We start from the raw sequence: 18124 nt of genomic DNA on the forward strand, positions 1-18124 counted from the left end.
CATCAAGTAAGACTACGTTTAAAAGGTTGTGCTTAACTTTAACAGAACACAGCATTTAAGTGTCCCAGCTGGTGACTGTAATTCCCTTTGAGCCAAAAAAGCCTAGATATGGCTATAGAGGTTATTACTGTTTATAAAAGAAAATTAAAATGACACAATTGAATTATATGATGTGATCTTGGTTTTCTTTTATTAACACAGCACTTCAACGATTATGCCCCAATTAATTTGTAGCTAACAAGCCATATATTATTTATTATATACCTTAAAACTGTATAATTTACTGTATATAATGTATATCTTTATGAAATAGCTATCTTGTCTTAAAGATGATAAAGTTCCAGTTAAAAGCAATGGCTTTTCAGCAGATGACTGGGTTATTCATATCATTTACATGCAATCAGCAATGAATTGAGGGAAGTGAGGGGTTTGTCTGTTCTAATTTTGCGTGACTGCACTTCAAGTCTCAAAAGCTGTCTGTAAAAGGAACAATTTGCAAGACACAAAAGATGAATTTGTCCTTTTTCTCCATTCCTTTGAACTTTAGACAAGATGTCTCAGGAGAGCTGCACAAGCTGTCACGAATCAGGGATAAACAAGGGCAATCAAACATGAAATTGGGAGTCTTTTGGGAATGATCTGTAGTTAAATGGCTAATAGGGTTTTTTATAACAGCAAACACACATGCAATAAGTCATATCTTACCTGAAAAGAGCTTTATTGAACACAGATGTAAAATATATATATATATTTTGTTTTTGTAGGTTTCTGGGTCTCAAACGTCTCAAATCTGGGCAAGAAATCTACAGAATAAAGCAAAAATGAAGCCTCTGCATTTTATTTTTATTATTATTACATCTTGTGCTTTTTTGTATCAATAGTCACAAAGTTTATGTAATAGAACTTTCACCTTTCATTTTTTTATCATTTGTTCACCAATTTTATTTGCATATCATTTTTTGTTTGTTTTGATTTTTTTTTTAAATGCAAGGGTATCAAGAAAAGACATGTATGTGTCAAAAGAAAAAAAACAAAACAGAAAACGTCTGTTATATGAAGTTAAAAGGTCAGATCATTTAGGCCAACAAATTAAAAGGAACAAATAAAATAACATAAGGTTTTAAATGTCATCATAACCAACAATATAAGGGAGATTTTACAATACATTTCAAAAACCAGCTGGTTAAGATAATGTATGATCTCAGGTAGTTCCAAGTCATTTTTTTTTCCAGTTTGTGTAAAAGTATTATTACACTCCCACTAAAGTAATAAAATATTTTGTCAGAATCCACACAGTTGGAGATAAATGGCAGAGGCAAGGAGCCTATATTTCATCCTTGATAATGCGTGTTCTCAGCGTCATCCTGTGTCCGATAGTTCTTAATGCTGAAACGCATTTTCTTTTCACTGCACTTCCAGCATGTTGAAGAATTTCCTTCTTCCGCTTTATTTTTTTTTGGCACACCTAGGGCCCACTTGATTTGGAATGGAGATTACTCTTGGAAATCAGGGCAATCGATCATCGGAATCGCTGCCCTCTGCTTTCTTCGCATCCCAGGAGACATTTGCGGTGGTCCTTCCACTCCTGCTTCAATAACTCTGCACAAAGCACCAGGTCCGACCTCCAGTCAAAGCAGTGAAAGTTTATTTTTCCTGTTTATAAATTCCAAGGGGGACTGCATGCTCAAAGGCCATGGCTGTCTTGATGGCTGTTACCTATTTTGCAACCAGAAGGGTGTGGGTAGTGATTTATTTGTTTTCTATTCATCTTCAGAAGCCGGGTCATTATGAACATTTTTTATATTATTACTGTTATCACTAATGGTGTTTTCGATAATATTAAATGCCTATAAACTACACTGGCAGGCTGTGGATTGTGTAAAAAAATAGCCCCACCATTAACGATGGAAACATCATCAATATGTTTTATTTCTTTCAGGCTTAGTTAAAATTTGAAGGCACTTGGTTTCATGGCAGAAAGTGGCTCACATTCCTGTGTTGGACTGGTTGTAGAAATACAATATACAGAGGACAACTCCCTTCCACAACTCACAAGCAGATTTCTGAAAGACCACTACAATATTGCGTGCGGTCAGCTTTGGGGATAATGGGCAGCCGTTCATGCAGGAAGAAACAGCCTACGTTAAATATTTTTTTGTTTTCTTTTTTATTGTTCTAAACGAGGCATGCGAAAATGAAAGCTTGTATTTGTGATTCTTTGTGAAAAGCGTAAATGGTGTCAGTAGCAGCGAAACAGAGACAAAAACAAAATAATATAAGAACGCTTGGAGTTCGGGCAGTTAGTGAAAAGCTGACAGCCAAAGGCGTAAGAGCCTGTCTGATTTATCTGTGGCAATGCCTTTGCATTGAGGAGTCACTGCCAACACGCTACTACTATACCCTGTTTAGAGTGAACTTTCTTTTTTTCTGCAATCCATTATGATTCCTTGGCAAAAAAAGTACCTTTGACTTTACAGAAGAAAACCAATCCATGTCTTTGTGCTTTACACAGACTTTCTAACCTTGAATGTTCTTATTTCAGTCTTTCTCCGTGGTAGAAAAAGGATCCATTTCTTACTGTCTTGTAGTGTTCGAACGACAACTCAGTAGACGACAAGAGCTCTCCATTCTGCCCTTGGGAGCATTTATGCATATATTTCTTTAAAAAATAATTGAGTCTTCCTTTATTACTTTTTTTCATTTTGTTTTTTCTCTTTTTTTTTCTCCCCTGGGAGCCCTAGGTGTGTTGCGTTCCTCATAGCAGTCCAGTTGGATGAATCTTTGGTAATTTAATATTGAAGGTCCAAGTACACAGACTCCTTCTTCGTGCCAATGCCTGATAGATCTTTCTGTAGCCTCTGCCAGTGAAAGGTCACCTCCGATGGCTGAAAAGAGCCAGGAGCAGAGTGACACAAAGCTGCCATATATGTGCTCCTTTGGGAGGGGCCAATGACCTCAGATCTGTGGGAAGACAAAGAGCACAATATAAATTTGGATTGCACTGTATCGATTTCAGATGCACAAGTCAAGGTGCTCTGGGAAAGAAAATGCAGAATCCATCATGGATATGTACAGTATGTACAGTATTGACTGTTTACTCATGTTGTCATAGTTTATTATAAAGTCTCACTTCTGTTTCTTAGTGCTAAATCCAGTGTTGTTACTACCTAATAAAACCCCCAAAAGAACGTTTGCAACATCATGTATAAACAGCCATATTGCAAAGAATGTGAAGTTGGTAAAGGTATTAAATTAGTCTGAAAAGACCCTACATATGATGTACTGTACAGTCACCTCCCATCACACATAGGGATCTCGTTATTAAAAATTACACCGCTACAAAATTGTAGCAAATCAGAGGACAACAAATCAATTTCCCCCTAAAGGATTAATTAGGTTCTGGAAATACAGACCACACACTTGCATAGTAAGTACTTTGGTATTTTCCTCCAGTAACACTGCACAGAAAAGTTTACTGTAGCTTACTGAAATTCTCCCTCATTGTCTCTATATTTATAATATTTAATGAGTATTAAAGGTCTTACACTATAAATAATGATTTACACTGTACAGTGCATACTTCTGAATTTTGTAGAGCAATATATCCATCACACTATTACAATCAAGTTAAAATGATGTGTTTACAATGCAATATAAAGCAGCTCCATGTTTTAATGTTGGATGCACCAAAAACTGCCTTATACTGTAACTTGATCATTGGAGCATTGGATCAGCGCAACAGAAACCAAATCAAGGTATAAGTATTGAGCCAATACATTTGTGAATAAATCGGGAAAAAAATGCTGTTCATTACAGAGGGCTGAGACGTAGAGACATACAGTAATGAGGGAGCTACTCACTGTTAGGTGGGGGATCTCCACACTCTCCTTCATCAATGGAGACATCATCAATGGCAATATCTCCTTCCATTCCTGGGCCTCGAATACCTTCAAGCATCATCTGAACGAAGGGGAACAGAGCCATGAACGGTTTTCATTTCACCCCACGCATTCCCTCTCTAACACTCTAACAAAGAATTCTGAAGTTAAATCTGTACTAATCGAATTTTCAACAACCAAAATTTCCTTTGTTTTATACTTCTTTTTAGTGGGATCCTCAAAGCTAAAGTCAAGTTGGCTACGTTTGTGGGGAAATGTGGCTTACTGATTTATGGGTCCACTGCACCCCACTGCAGGCCGACACAATCTAAATTCAATCAGCTGTGTGATTGCTGTCTTTCACAGAGATGTGTGAACACTAATTTCCCTCCGGTGCTGCTTCTAGCAACATCTCTAATAACCAGGGTTATTATTCACTTTCTTGTTGCTAGAACATTCTGGGAAAACAGAGTTAAAAAGCTTGTCTTTTCCCTTCTGACCAGTCGCAGAGGATTAACTATTACTCTTTCTGGTGATAGACCAGTAACCCCCATCATTGCCTCTGGGAATAGCTCATCCATTGACATTGACACCTTCAAAAATGAGTAGAGGGATGTAAAACCTTAAGCTTTTTACTCCTGTTTCCCGTGAATTTTGAGGCAAGCTTGCACAAATATTGAATTCTGAATGAAAAGCTCACATTATATGGATGGCTGGTTTTAAAAGGAAAATGCCCTTCGTAACAGTGCCCCATTTGATTAACCTAATTGTATTGACTGTGACAGGTCACATTGAATTTTGTGTTCCTGCAATATGAAACTTTTCCCTGAGAAAGGAAAAAACAAAATAGGCTATCTTTTGCTACGCTCAGCAGAACCAATATCAAGGAATCAATACTCTAACTGAAGTTCTATCTAAGAATACATTTTAGCTATTTCAGTTTCATAAATAAGATTTTACTGGTTACTATGTTAAATGTTTATTACCTAAAATTTATTGAGTACACTATACAGTCACTTCAGAATCACAAGGGCTGTAGGGAGCCATTTACCTGTACGTTATGAAACTTAAGCTAAGAAAAAAAGCAAAAAAGCAGGACAAGAGCATACTGTAGCTTTCCAGTGTGCAAATTAAAATGTCTCATAAAAAAATTAGCTTCAATACTCTCATTGTCAGAAAAGCTACATGAAAACACTTGCAATTTCCGTGTTTTCTTCTTTCTGTAGTTCAAAGATTTTGATTTGTTTTACATTTTCCACACCATCTTCCTTTCCTGATAAGGAGGAAGGCCAAAATGATCTTATCATCAAGTCAAGTCTCTTTTCACATGTCAAAACATGCGTAGACAGATAAGACCAAGCTACCAAGCAAGACGAAACAAATGCACCCCAACCTCCCACTTCTTGGAAGTGAGGGTGACAAATGTTTATGTGCCCTGTGATGTTCTTAGTATTTCTGAACAGTAACTGTGCACAAGATCCTCAGCAGAATATCCGCTGATATCCTTTCAATAGGCTGAGAGAAACTAAAATGATGCCTTTCCCAGTATCTCTAATGCTCTGCCAACATTCAGATGCAAGGATGAAGATTAAGATATTTTACTTGTTTTGATGGAATTTCTATAAAGCAAAGTCAAGTTTCACTGTTCTTATGCCTGTTTTAAAAACAATCTTTGCAGTATTATCGCCTTAAAGACATTATATTTATATAATATATATTTAATATATTAAAATATATATATTATATATATTAATATTTGTTAGTGTGCAGAAATGGCAACCTTTCATTTTGGGTGGTTGCAAATTATGCAGATTATGCAGATTATGAAATGCTTACCGCAGATATTTTGACTCGTTTTCTATAATTTCTAATAGTTTTTTTTTATTGGAAAAGTTTTGTCACAGATTTACTTGTTTTTTCACATGTCCTCCCATGGTGTTCGTTCTGTTTTAAAGGGGAACTGCAACACTTTTTCGTATTTCAGGGGTAGAAGGAATCAGCACTGATGAGCGCATTTCAAACCACAATGGAAGTAAAATGTACAGTACACAGTACTTTGTAAAACCTCCAATTGACATCACAAAAAAGACCAAATTTCCAATTCAAAATGAGGCAAAATGTCCGGTGAAGTGTGCGGCCCTATGACACTGTAAACAAGCAGGCTTGTGCACACATCTCTTTCAGTCTAATAGAAATATTGCTTTCAATTTCGAGAGCGTTTTGCCGACAAATGCTACTTACTTGTTAACTCCACATGCAGATCACATTGGAACATTTCTGTGGTGAAATGTCTGCTGCACAACCTGTATTTATTCGCTTGTACATCACATTATATTAGTCGTTTGGGGGACTAGTTAGCGGGTCGCATCCCTTTGCCATTTGTGGGATCCCAAGTGTGAGTTTGCAACAACATGGCGACTTACAGTACTTTCACAAAGTTCACAATTTTGTGCTTAATATGACATTTGTGTTTTTTTTTTCTATTACGCCAATTAGGAATTTATTTTGTTACCTATGTTTAATAACCGGTCTGAGAAATCGGAACTGCAGTTCCCCTTTAACACACATTACAACAGCTACACTATTTTACAACACTTCAAACACTTTTTCATAGCATACTAGTTAAACATAATAAGGGCAGTGAGTACCACCACTATGTGTCACGTTATAGTCAAGGCCACATTCTGAAGTGGGCAAGGTCCATCCCCGAAAGAATATCCAGAAGGAACTCACCTGGAAGGAACTTGTGGGGTGAATGTTTACTCTGGCCTGCCACCAGCGTTCCCCTTGATTTCCACTTAATGTCCACATGGGGCTCTCTAAAGACGTTTGGCCTTTCAGTCGTAGATATGCATTCAGTGTGCCTACACAGGACACAAATTTCGGGGGAAGGGGGAAGTTTAACATATTAATTGCTTCTACTTTCTTTTATGTTTTAGATAATCTTGTAAAGTTTTCAATTCATTGTAAGTCTGGAAAATGGCTATTTAGTAATTTCTTGGTTTTACTGCATTACCTTTTAATCCGGCATTTGTGTGCAATCACTTCAATTGTTTCTAAAGAAAGCTGTAACTCATTTTCCTTAGAGATGATGAAATATAACCTTATATTCTCATGAAAATAAAACTACTTCCTATAAAACCGATGTCTTCAGTTAGACATATGGTACACAATTAGATCCCAGAGCATCACACTTATTATCAGGATTACCAAGAAGCATCACTGTGGAAAGCATCTAGAGTACATTGCAAGTAGTTCAGCATGACTATCAGAGGGCAGTAACTTGGAAAAGTACTGGAAAATAACATTTCCCCATTGCCTTAGAGTGTCATGTGGCTGTGTGAGAAGGCATTCAGAATCCTGACAAGGCAAGTGTAAACCATTTAATAAGTGTGCTATTGATCTCAGTGTGCTAGCTTGGATTTTTGCTTTGCTTGGTGTTTTCTCCAGCTCATATTAGATGCTATGTCCTCCTTTTTGCTGAGCCCATTGCTGTTTCTTCACCACTTGACACCTCAATTCTATATATACTTCCAAGGTGTGAAACAGCCCTTGGCGAAATGTGTTAGTGTTGAACCCAGTGGTCATCACTTTCCCTAACAATTCTATTTGAGCGTTTGGATCACCTCAATTACCGCCCACGCATTCACAAAACAAAGCAAACCTCACCAAACTCATCACCTAAACACTGAGCTTTCACTAAATCAGAATGCCATAAGTTATTTATAAAATAATGGTTTACAATTTATATTAAAATAAAAAATAGCTCACCCATCAAACCACATTTGAGCATTCCGCATTCTTTGACCATTTATTTCAGCAAGTTCAGATTTATGTAGCTTGTACTATTGAGGGATTTAAATGCATATGCATCTGATTTCCTTTTGTTTTTTTTATAATAAGTCAGCTAACATCAATAAGTGCATTGTCAAACTTGTTTATGAAAAATAGCATGTAGCAGATAAATGGCAAAAAAACTTGCTAATCCTGAGATGTTGTCTGTGTTGAGCAGGGGTAATTATCTCAGAGTACACACTTGTAAACTCCCAGCGTATACAGGAGGTTAACATGGGCAGGCAAAATGCACTTTGGGTGTTGCATTTCAAATATGTGATTGTCTTATTTGTTTCTCTGCACCTGGGATGTTTCAAATCTCCAGCTGACTGTGTCTCTTGCACTTGAAGAGACACCAAAGCGAATATTTGGAAATCAAACAAAAAGCACTGTAGTCTGGAAGTAAAGCTAAGTCTCGCAGGACTGACATCAGTCAGTGTGGGTGAACACTCGACTACAAAGGAACACTGATAAACAGATGCATCCCTCTGCAATACAAATTTACCTTGTGTTCTAGTCTAACAAGCTGTGGGTTTCAACTTCCAACAGAGAAATCTAATTATTTGTACCTTTATGCACTTAAAACAGGCCATATACAAGTTAGGAAAGCCTCAAAAAGTAGATATACTTTTTTGAGGTCTGCTGCGAATGTTTAAGCTTGCACAATTAATGTGCAACAGACTGAGGCCCACATATTTTTGAAAATTATACAAAGTATCAATCAAAACATCTCACACTTTCGCTCTCTGTGCATAAATACCTGCTGGCGCCCTTCTGTTCTAGCATTCATTCCTTTACCCCAACCGAACCCTTGAAGCTGGCTCCCTGGTTCATTCCTCGTAACTGAGGGGGTTTTCTTAGACATGACCTTAGCCTCAGGAGAGTTAGTGCCAAACCCTTCAGTATTAAATATGCTATCCCTTTATATTTGTTGACTAGTTGTATTGTAATTAGCACTTAACTGAACTACTGAAATAGTAACTTTTCATCCTAGGGATTCCAAAGTCAGCTTCCGTATACAGTATAATAGCAAAGTTGAATACAAGAGGGGGGCCCACTACATTCACCACTGTCAATACAAGCCAGCAGTTCCATTACACAGAAGACTTAGTGAGAATTAAGAGAGATATTTAGGGAGGTCAAACTATATATGCCCACTTGGGTTAACTCTCCTATTCTTACATGTGCCAAGGGATCATTAATGTCCACATAATCAGGACCTAAATGCTTCATCAGGAGAATGGCACATCCTACAGCAATGTGTTCCCTGGCCACCATTCAATTCTGTAGCGCTGGTTTGGGAATTCTGGTTCCGAGGGAAGAGCACCACCTATTGTAACACAAGCTAGTTGTCAGGACCTGGAGACCTCCCCTTCCAGTACTGACAAGATCTAGCATTATCTTAGCTTCTTAGATCAGACAGGCACGAGCAAACAAGGGGGTAGTGCTGCAATAAACCTATACAGTTAAAAAACTTTGGTTCCATAAGCACAAAGTCTTTACTTTATACTATTATCTATACTTTAATACGAAACAAAAATCAGTTGGCCTCCTTTGCTTAATACTCTCAGAGTCAAGGATAACACTGCACAACAGAAAAAAAAAACAGTTCCAAACGATTATAGATGATTCCACTTTCAGCAAGTGAAGCTCCTCTGTACATGCAGAATGAAAATTGTGTACTAAGCACATCCATCAATGTAATGCCATATCCTAAGTATTTTCAACTTTATTTTATGGCAATGAAAAGAAGACAGTGAGTGGAGGGAAATAAATTCAAAGTCAACATGTACAGTACAGCGCTTTAAAAAGAGGCTTCCCTTTAGATGTGCCTGCACTTGAACCAGGAACTGTGTACAGTATGTCTTTCCAAAGAAATAAACAGATTGTGTTGAGTGCTGGAATTGTACATAAGGACCAAGCTGGATTACACTGACATTTTCTATTCAGGCAGGATCAAACAGCTTTGTGAGGCAGAAAATTACAACAATGAGCCTGTAGTACAGGTCATGGGGCCACCACAATCACTCAAGTGCTGCTGCCTGTCCAGAGCAGATACTGTATATAAAGGTGAATAATGGGTGGGATATTCAAGTTCAGCACATACAGACTGAAAATTGTCTCTAGGAAAAAATCATCTACAGCGAATTACATCACAGGTTTCCTAACTTAGAAAGGGACATTTTTTCTGAATTAATCAGTGTCTTTCTCTATAAGCTATAGAAGTCTAAAGATGAAAGAGAAATTTTGAAGCAGACAATAATACCCATCTCTTCAACTCCAGTATGTGTTTTTATTCATCATTTCCTAAAAATAAATCACACATGACAAAAGTCATGATGACAAATCCCGTTTTTTTTTTGACAACAGACACATTATGAAATAGAGATCTTTGTTATTAATTGTAACATAATGTTCCTAAGATAATTCCACAGGTTTTTGTTAATGAATGAATTGTGAAGATTGTGAATTGTTGCATCAAAAATCCGAAACAAAAAAGATTTTAATTTATTGAATGTATTTATTTTTCTTTACATGTATTTTTAAATATTGATACTTATTTAATTTTAATTCTGTATCAAGCAGAATATTAAGTGAATTCATCAGTCAGACGAAACGCAACTAATAATGTTTTTTTCTACTTCAATAAATTATACTGTTTGTGGAAACAAAGCACTAAAGAAGAAATTCAGGCATGACCGATGAAAAAGGAACTGCAGTAATACTGTGGATAATAAAAGTTAAAATGACTCTTTGAATGCTCCCTTGGCATTAGGCCAGCATGAAGCAACACTTATTAGGAGTAACAGAGAGGTTTGGCCTTATCTGGATGGTTCCATTTCCAAAGTCTTGTCAGGTATGACACTATAAACAAATGGAACGGGAACTCTTGCAGCGAACTTTGCAAAAAGTCTTGAAACTCAAATCACAAGCCTGCTCTTGTGGGTCAATTATCTCTTGAATCTCAATGATGAAAGAAAACAAAAAACCAATTCAGATTCCCCTGCCTGGAACACAAAGGGGTAGCAAGCTTGAAACTGGGGAATAGTTTGCTATGCATCTAACTTGAATATTTATGGTGGTATTAAAATGAATAAAATAAAAGATAATATATTATAAGCCAAGGCCCAGAGGGATGGTAAGCTAAATATGAAATATATATCTATGCATTTGTGCCCAATACTTTTTATTACATTCTTGCGTAAATTATCAAGGGTGTTCATTTGATTTCCTAAATCAAGGACCAGTCTGTTTTCACGAATTACTTCAATAAATAACTGTAAATAGACGGTATGTTAGTGCCTTAAAAAAAACAAAAATGCCTATGAAAAACACAAAACTCTTTCCAAAGCTTGATAAGATTCTTCAGATTTGCATAGAAGGAAGGAGATGCTTAATATGAGCAGCATATTCTCAGGAAAGGAAAAAAAATGTACAGTATGTAATTCACTTGGAGACCTTTTTAATGCAATACAAAAATAATTATTAACAGGAAAAAATCGAAGAAAAACACATATACTGTACATTTTATGTATTTCATGATTGCATGGTAGATTTCAAGTGGAACCTAATGGCCCGGATACGGTACTGGGGTAAGGTAAGGGTACAGTAACTTTACTAGTGCTCTTGCAGCTCAGGGAGCAACTGTGACTGTGTGTAAAATGATGAATAACTGTATAGAAATGAGTACTGGAGGAGCCAGTTTACATGTCTCATTCTCTTCTGAGCATACAGAAGTTGCTGCCAGGGAAGTAGAGTCTTCTAGATCAGTGGGTATATAATTAAAAATAATTGGTGATTCTAAACTCGGAGTTCCTGCAAACTAACATAACCTGCTAGGAAAAAGACATTCTAAGAGCAGTAGTTTCAACTATTCTATACTATTAGCAGACTCTGCAAAAATAGTAGATCTTTTAAAGTGCTTATTAATGCATAGTGAATATATAACACAAAAACAGAATAAAATGTATTTTAACAGAAATGTCACAAAGAATTAAGTACGTAGCATTGGGTGAGATGCTCAGATCGATTATCTGCTAGCAACCAAACAAACTACATGGAGCAAAATTGGCCTTCTCTCAGTTGTAACCTTTCTTATGTTCTTAAGTTTAAGCGTCCATACTGAGAAACAACAAAATATAACCTTGCATTCTGTCAAGTGTATCGAAATCTGCCCAGAGGCATTTCCAGACTCCCATCATCGGCAAGGCAAAGGATACAGCCTGAACTAGCAAGTGCAATCAATCTAAACAAATTAGAAATGTCAGGACCTCTAACCTTTACCAGGAAGTGTCAGATTCTTAGCCTGCTCTGCTAGCACAACTAACCATTACTGTTTATCCGCAACTGATTTTCCTTGTCAATATACCTCCTTCTGGATTAGCAACATGGAATGGATAATATGCAGAATACCACATTCGCTGTGGAGAGTCAAATTTCCCAGCACAGGACGACTTTGCCTATAATATAATATATCCTTATAAGTTTATCTTTGCTAGCATGACTTGAGTGCTTTTTGGACATCAGTTGCAGACACTTTTAGTCTGTGCAGTCTTTAGCTGCTGCTGAAAACTATTTTCTCCCCATGCACGTAACAGCACAGCAATTTACCCAGCACTCACGCCAATCACCGCAAGCCAGTGCTGAAACACAAACTCTTCTCTAGACTTCCAAGTGCGCAGAAAAAAGCATTTCAGCGAAACCGTCTTTTACGGGGCCAAAGAAGCACACTGGCTACTCAGATTCTCACGTCATGCAGACTAGCGGCAGATCTTCGGGAGAAAATGATTTCCTCTCCCCTCTGACCAGACATCCATGCAGGACAATCTAAAGAGAGTTGTGCTTCCTGCCTCATCCACTGAAAAAAATCTCAGTAGCTGCCAGGGAAGAAGACTAATAACGTACAGTAGATGGTGGAGGGCACTGCACTTTCCAAAAAGAATAAGAAGAATCTACTCTTCTCCCTCATGAGACTCTGGAGCTTTTTAAAGGAACCTATTTACACCAAATAACGCTGTACAATGATATCAAAAATACACACAGATATATATATATACACACAGAAAAATGCTTATTTTATGTGCATCCAAATTCATGTAATTTTCTTAATACAGTTAGAATTGCTGTTTTAACATCATATATCTGGTCAGAATCTTACTTACCTATATGTCTTCCATACATGTGATAATAGAAGCTGAAACAGTAGGCTGAATTGGTGGCTCCATATGGATTTTTTGGGGCCACGTTAAAGATGGGGGTCAGCAGCCGTGCCTTCTCCCCCTCCCGTCGAGGGCGAGAGGTCTCAATGTACATGTAGAAACCTGCAGGACAGCAAAAAGCACAAACTGAACTGTCACAAACCTAGCTGCCTTGGTAGGTACCGTAGTAATTATTGTTTAGGTTGATGTTTTCTAGCACGTTCTGAGGGACTGGTAAGACATTGGACATTTGACTTGATCTTGGAAGTAGAACACTTCCATAAATCCTGTCAAGGCTATGGCTTTTGCACATATTTCTTTAACTTCTCTGCAGGCCTTTAAAAAAACACACGCAATGTATTTAAAACAGCCCTGTTAAACCCAGGATCTCCAGAAACTGTGTGTTGTTTTTTTTCCCCACCAGAAAGCTCCTTGGCAACTTTGCAGACTTATTGCGAATAGATAATCCCAAGCAATCGTTACAACCTGTAACCTTAAATCCCAGACGCACTTCCTGCACAAGCTGAGATGTCTACTATCAGTGAATTACTCCACGCAATGCTAGCCTCCAAGGCAGCCTTGGCTTCGGCACGGCTTTGAAGAAATCGGCAGAACCAACATCTGTTGGATATTTTTAAGCTGTGTTCCAAATCTTATATTTCGCTTACATAAACTATTTCTTCAGTGTAGCAGAAATAAAACTGAGAGGGAGAAAAGGCTCCGCAGCATTTCTTTCTGCATAAATAAATGACAATTCCTTCATTTTCCTCGACTGAGCTTAATACAACTAAAGTGTAGCAAAGTACTACTAAACCGGGCGGAGTATACTGTACCAACAGACAATTGAAATTATTTAAATGTCAGATTTTATTATATAAAAACAGTTGTGTATCTTACAATATACCCTTTAAGACTGTACCATAATCATTAACAAAGCATCAATCCCTTCACTTACAGTACTGTACAGAACCTTCTTTTTAAGAGCTGTAAAAACCCGTATCTGCTGTAGTTAAAGGAAGTTTTGCATTATTAAACCCAAATGGGAATGATTTCACCTTGATTGCACTGAACAACACAAGCATCGTGCAGATGAAATCAAATGAAACACTGGACAGTACCAGTTTTACTGTATAACCTTGGGAAATTAAAAAATGCATTATTTACCACTTTTTTGCTGCAAATTGTAGAAAACAAGATTGTTTAAACCAATTACTGCCTTGGGAAAGCACCTCATTAATTCGTTCTTTTAAAGGGTTATTTTAAAATTTTATGAAAGGAAAATGATGTGAATCTCTTCTAGTCCCTTTATAATTTTACCTGATGTTGCCTTTTTCCCCTTTGGAATGTCTTTAAAAGGCCAGAGACTGACAAGGATTCATTTTTCATTGTGCAAAGGATTTCATACAGACCATTCTTACAGTATCCATGGCTTCTAACATTTTCTGGAAAGCTTCTATATTACAGTATACTGTCATATGAAAAGAAAGGCTACACATCTTTTCAGTTTCAGTTTTTAAAATGTTTTTAATTCAAGCTAATTTCATTTGTTATATACATATACAGTATACACTGTATCTAACAAATATGAATGTTGAAAGCTCATGTCCTGCATTAACATAAAACAGAAACAATCCTACAGTATATTCTTATCTTGTCTTTAGCAATTTCCTAAATTAAATGAACAACAAAAATTCTTGATATTGAAACAGTACCACCAACAATGCCAAAATGTGTTCATTTTAATCAACAAATTCATATTGTACAGTATATGTTATTGTATTATACCGTCTACATTTTTTTACTGTTTTTGCAGTTTAGTAATTGCTTTCATTACAATATGGTGTATTCTCTCTGTCATTCAACAGCTCTAATTCAAGTATTAAACATAACCAAAAGAATGGGCAAAGTCAACTCTATGGACTTCCTCTGGATCGGCAGTGAGACACAAACCAGAGGACCTACACTAAGTGGAAACCAGGGGAAAAAAAACTGACAGGAGGTATATCTCTCCACAAAATGGTATACAAAGGCAGCAATGAGCTACCCAGCCATGCTGATACCCTGTCTCCTAGTACAGCTGGATGAAATCCTTGGAGCAATTAACTCCAGCACCCACATGAGCAAGAGATGTGTAACAGTTATGTACTGTACTGTATGTAGAGCAATTTATTGCTTTCTGGAGCTAACATATAGTGAAAATCCAGTAAATGTTCACTATCCATATTCAGATTTCTTTTTTTTTAAATGAAACTTGATTGGTTGCATTAGTGTGCACTGTAGCATAGTTGCTTAAGTCCTGTAACATCTTGTGTGACAAATGCTTGCCTTGGCTAACTGACTGTGCTGTGCTGTGCTGTGCTGTGCAGAGGGCTGTGAGACAGCAAGACACTGACAGCGTGAAACAAAGAGCCTTAAAGTCATTTTAAAGCAGGTCAAGGTCAGGTGTTTTGTCTCTGTCTAAAGCTTTCTTTGGTGATTCCAGACTCAGAATATAACCACCTATTTAAAGCGATTTTCTTAGTGAGAGTTGAAACTGCAGACCCCACAATGTGTTGTCTGAATATTCAATTACATTGGATTACACTATATCTACATATTGTGAGATAACATCTTGCTGCTGGGGGTTGATTTGCATTCTACTTTTCTTTGCTGTTTTGTGCTTTTTAGTGGTAAAGACTTGAATAGAGTAGAGATTACAACATCTGTTCCACCTCAGAGAGTAACATGGAAGGTTATATGAATTACATCAAGCTGCATGTGAGAACCTCCTTAATATTTCCTTTGCATTCACAAATAAAAATTGTTATTCAGAGAAAGGGTTTACAAATAAAAGTAATGTTCACAAAGGCATCTGCTTGTAATATAACATCTGTCCCTCCTTTTGTCATGTTATTGTTACTTGATGATGTTAATGTCATAAACCAGGATTACCTACAGTATCTCTAGTTCTCAGAATCCAGCTGGTTTTCTATGTCTTCCCCTGGAAGAACAGCACCAGAATTTCTGAGACACAACACGATCCCCCAGGATCGTATCTGGCTATCCCAGTTCTACACAGGAATCATCAGCTCCAAACCTGGAAAACACATCCCTCTGGCAGCCCACTACTGACCAATCTCCCTATTGTCTGGAAGATCTTAGAGCAAGCTGTGACCTGTGACCAAATTGGTTTCTAAAAGGTACATCATACATGTGATCAAGACCTTGCTCTCATTATTACATCAAAAATGTTTTTTTTTTCTAAAAACCTGAAGAACCCCACAGTATGAGGCAGTATGGAGCACCAGCCTGTTTCAGAAGCTGTCAAGTACTACCCACCTGAGTGCTGACCTTAGCACACAGCAGCTCAGACCAAGCTGCTAATGCAACCAGCACCTTTCATCTTCACAATTCTAGTGCCAAGAAAGACCTGAATATTTACTGGGATTTTTTTTAAGTTGACCATACACATTCCTCCAAAGGGAAGCTGTGCACAGGTACCATATGTCATTGACTGAGACTGAGCAAAAATCACTGTTTGCTCAAAATAGTCCACTCAACCAGAAGGGGAAACATGGCCCTATAAATGGTCATATCCAGAAACCATTTGTGTGGACAAATGTGTGCACACTTCAGGATCACTGCATTGCCTTCTCATTTAAAAACACAGGTGTACAATTAGTGAGGAATACATGTTTCACGATTATGGCCTCATACAGTAGGTTTTGCATATCACCAGTGTGACCAACACATTTGCACTTCAAAGCTACAGTAGGAGGACTCACCCTGCTTGGATCCAGTCCTGTCACTGCTGGGACCAGTGTTGGGGGTGTACATTATTTGCCTTGTTGCTGCATTATGCCTCGTCCAGTCAAAATCATCACTCTTGTCTTGAGTGAACATACAGATTGATTCTTCCTCAAAGCTACAGTGGAATTCTCCTGGTAAGAAGTCAAGAAGATTTCTTGTTAGAAATGCATTGCAGTTTTGGATAGCTTTTCTTAATGAGGCATACATAGCCATTCACATATTAACTAAGGTTAAGTCCAGTAAGCTAAGCGGTAGGATACTTTGTCCATTACCTGACTAAACCTGAGAAACTTTGGTTAAAGGACACTAAAGATTTTTCTTAACTTGAAGGCCAAAAAATGGTTTTATCATATCAAACCTTTGAAATCTATTTAAAGTAGTAGAATGTGTATTTTATTAGAAATATGCATATGTTCTCTTAGTGTTACAAACCATTCAGTACACTATTGTATTTGTGTCAGTGTGCACAGTCACCTTCCATTAAGAATAAATAAACTGTGATTCTACACTATTCTATAACCAGACACAATCTAAATTCTGATGAAGAGCCCAGAGACTATACAAAAACTGAATTGTATTTTGTGCAAAGAGCCTGGAGAAAGGTAGTGCTGTTTGTTTTAAAAGGAAGAACGCATATGCTATGAAATCATAAAGCACTGCCAAGACATGTTGTGAAGCCAGGCTTCTCCTCTTTTATCCTCAGCAAGTTTTGTGGTTTTGAATGTGTTTCACACCAGTGCCATGTTAGTCAATTAGGTTCCTTAATAAGCTCAGATGGAAGTACATCTCAGAGATGTGTTTTCCTATGAAAAGAAAGATGTTGTCATTTGCAGTTACCACAGAGCTTGCAAATGTAGAGCTGTTGCCTGTTGTGTTGCCCATAGGCAGATTTCTTTATTTTTTATGCTCAGTGTGCTCAAATCGAGTATTTGACATTAATTCCCTGGCAAAAGGCAAATCATTTATCATGTGTGGATGGTGTGACTATATAGACCTTTACTGGCATGATGTGTAGAAATGATAAATCTATGATATTTAGAAAATGTTTTGGATGATTCAGTAGACACGTTCAAACTAAGTCATGTATCTTTTATTAAAGAGAATGTACACAATTCTATCACATTTCTATGTGTCTGTTTAAAATACTGTACACAAACTAGGTCTGAGAATTAACTAAAAAACCCCTCATTATTATTGACCTCTAAACTAAAATGAAATCAGTCACATTTTCATACACATTTTATTCACTTATTGAATTTACATATGTATTTATTGGATTTATTGGTATTGTTTAATTGTTCCTGGCACTTAAATTCCAATTTTTTCAACAACATTTCTTATGTAACTGAAAATCTGTGATGTTTTAGAATCTGAAAATGGTGAAAAGTTTTAATCAACCACATTATCAGTCGAATATACTGTAGG

General features: G+C 37.1%; 1 protein-coding gene across 4 annotated transcripts in view; it reads right to left on the bottom strand.

Annotated features, from left to right (window-relative positions):
- Window positions 1–701: 701 nt before the first annotated feature.
- mdga2a (MAM domain containing glycosylphosphatidylinositol anchor 2a) overlaps window positions 702–18124 on the bottom strand; it is a 210875-nt gene continuing 193452 nt past the window's right edge. For all 4 annotated transcript variants that reach the window (XM_088648092.1, XM_088648093.1, XM_088648091.1 and 1 more), the window contains 5 exons: window positions 16675–16830; window positions 12875–13033; window positions 6612–6742; window positions 3861–3960; window positions 702–2961 (listed from right to left, as the gene is read on the bottom strand). In XM_088648092.1, the coding sequence (XP_088504218.1) occupies window positions 2873–2961; window positions 3861–3960; window positions 6612–6742; window positions 12875–13033; window positions 16675–16830 (635 nt within the window). In that variant the 3' untranslated portion in view covers window positions 702–2872. The remainder of the gene's footprint in view (window positions 2962–3860; window positions 3961–6611; window positions 6743–12874; window positions 13034–16674; window positions 16831–18124) is intronic.

This window comes from Lepisosteus platostomus, chromosome 10 (genome assembly GCF_059453375.1).
Source record: "Lepisosteus platostomus isolate fLepPlt1 chromosome 10, fLepPlt1.hap1, whole genome shotgun sequence".
NCBI classification, from domain to species: Eukaryota; Metazoa; Chordata; class Actinopteri; order Semionotiformes; family Lepisosteidae; genus Lepisosteus; species Lepisosteus platostomus.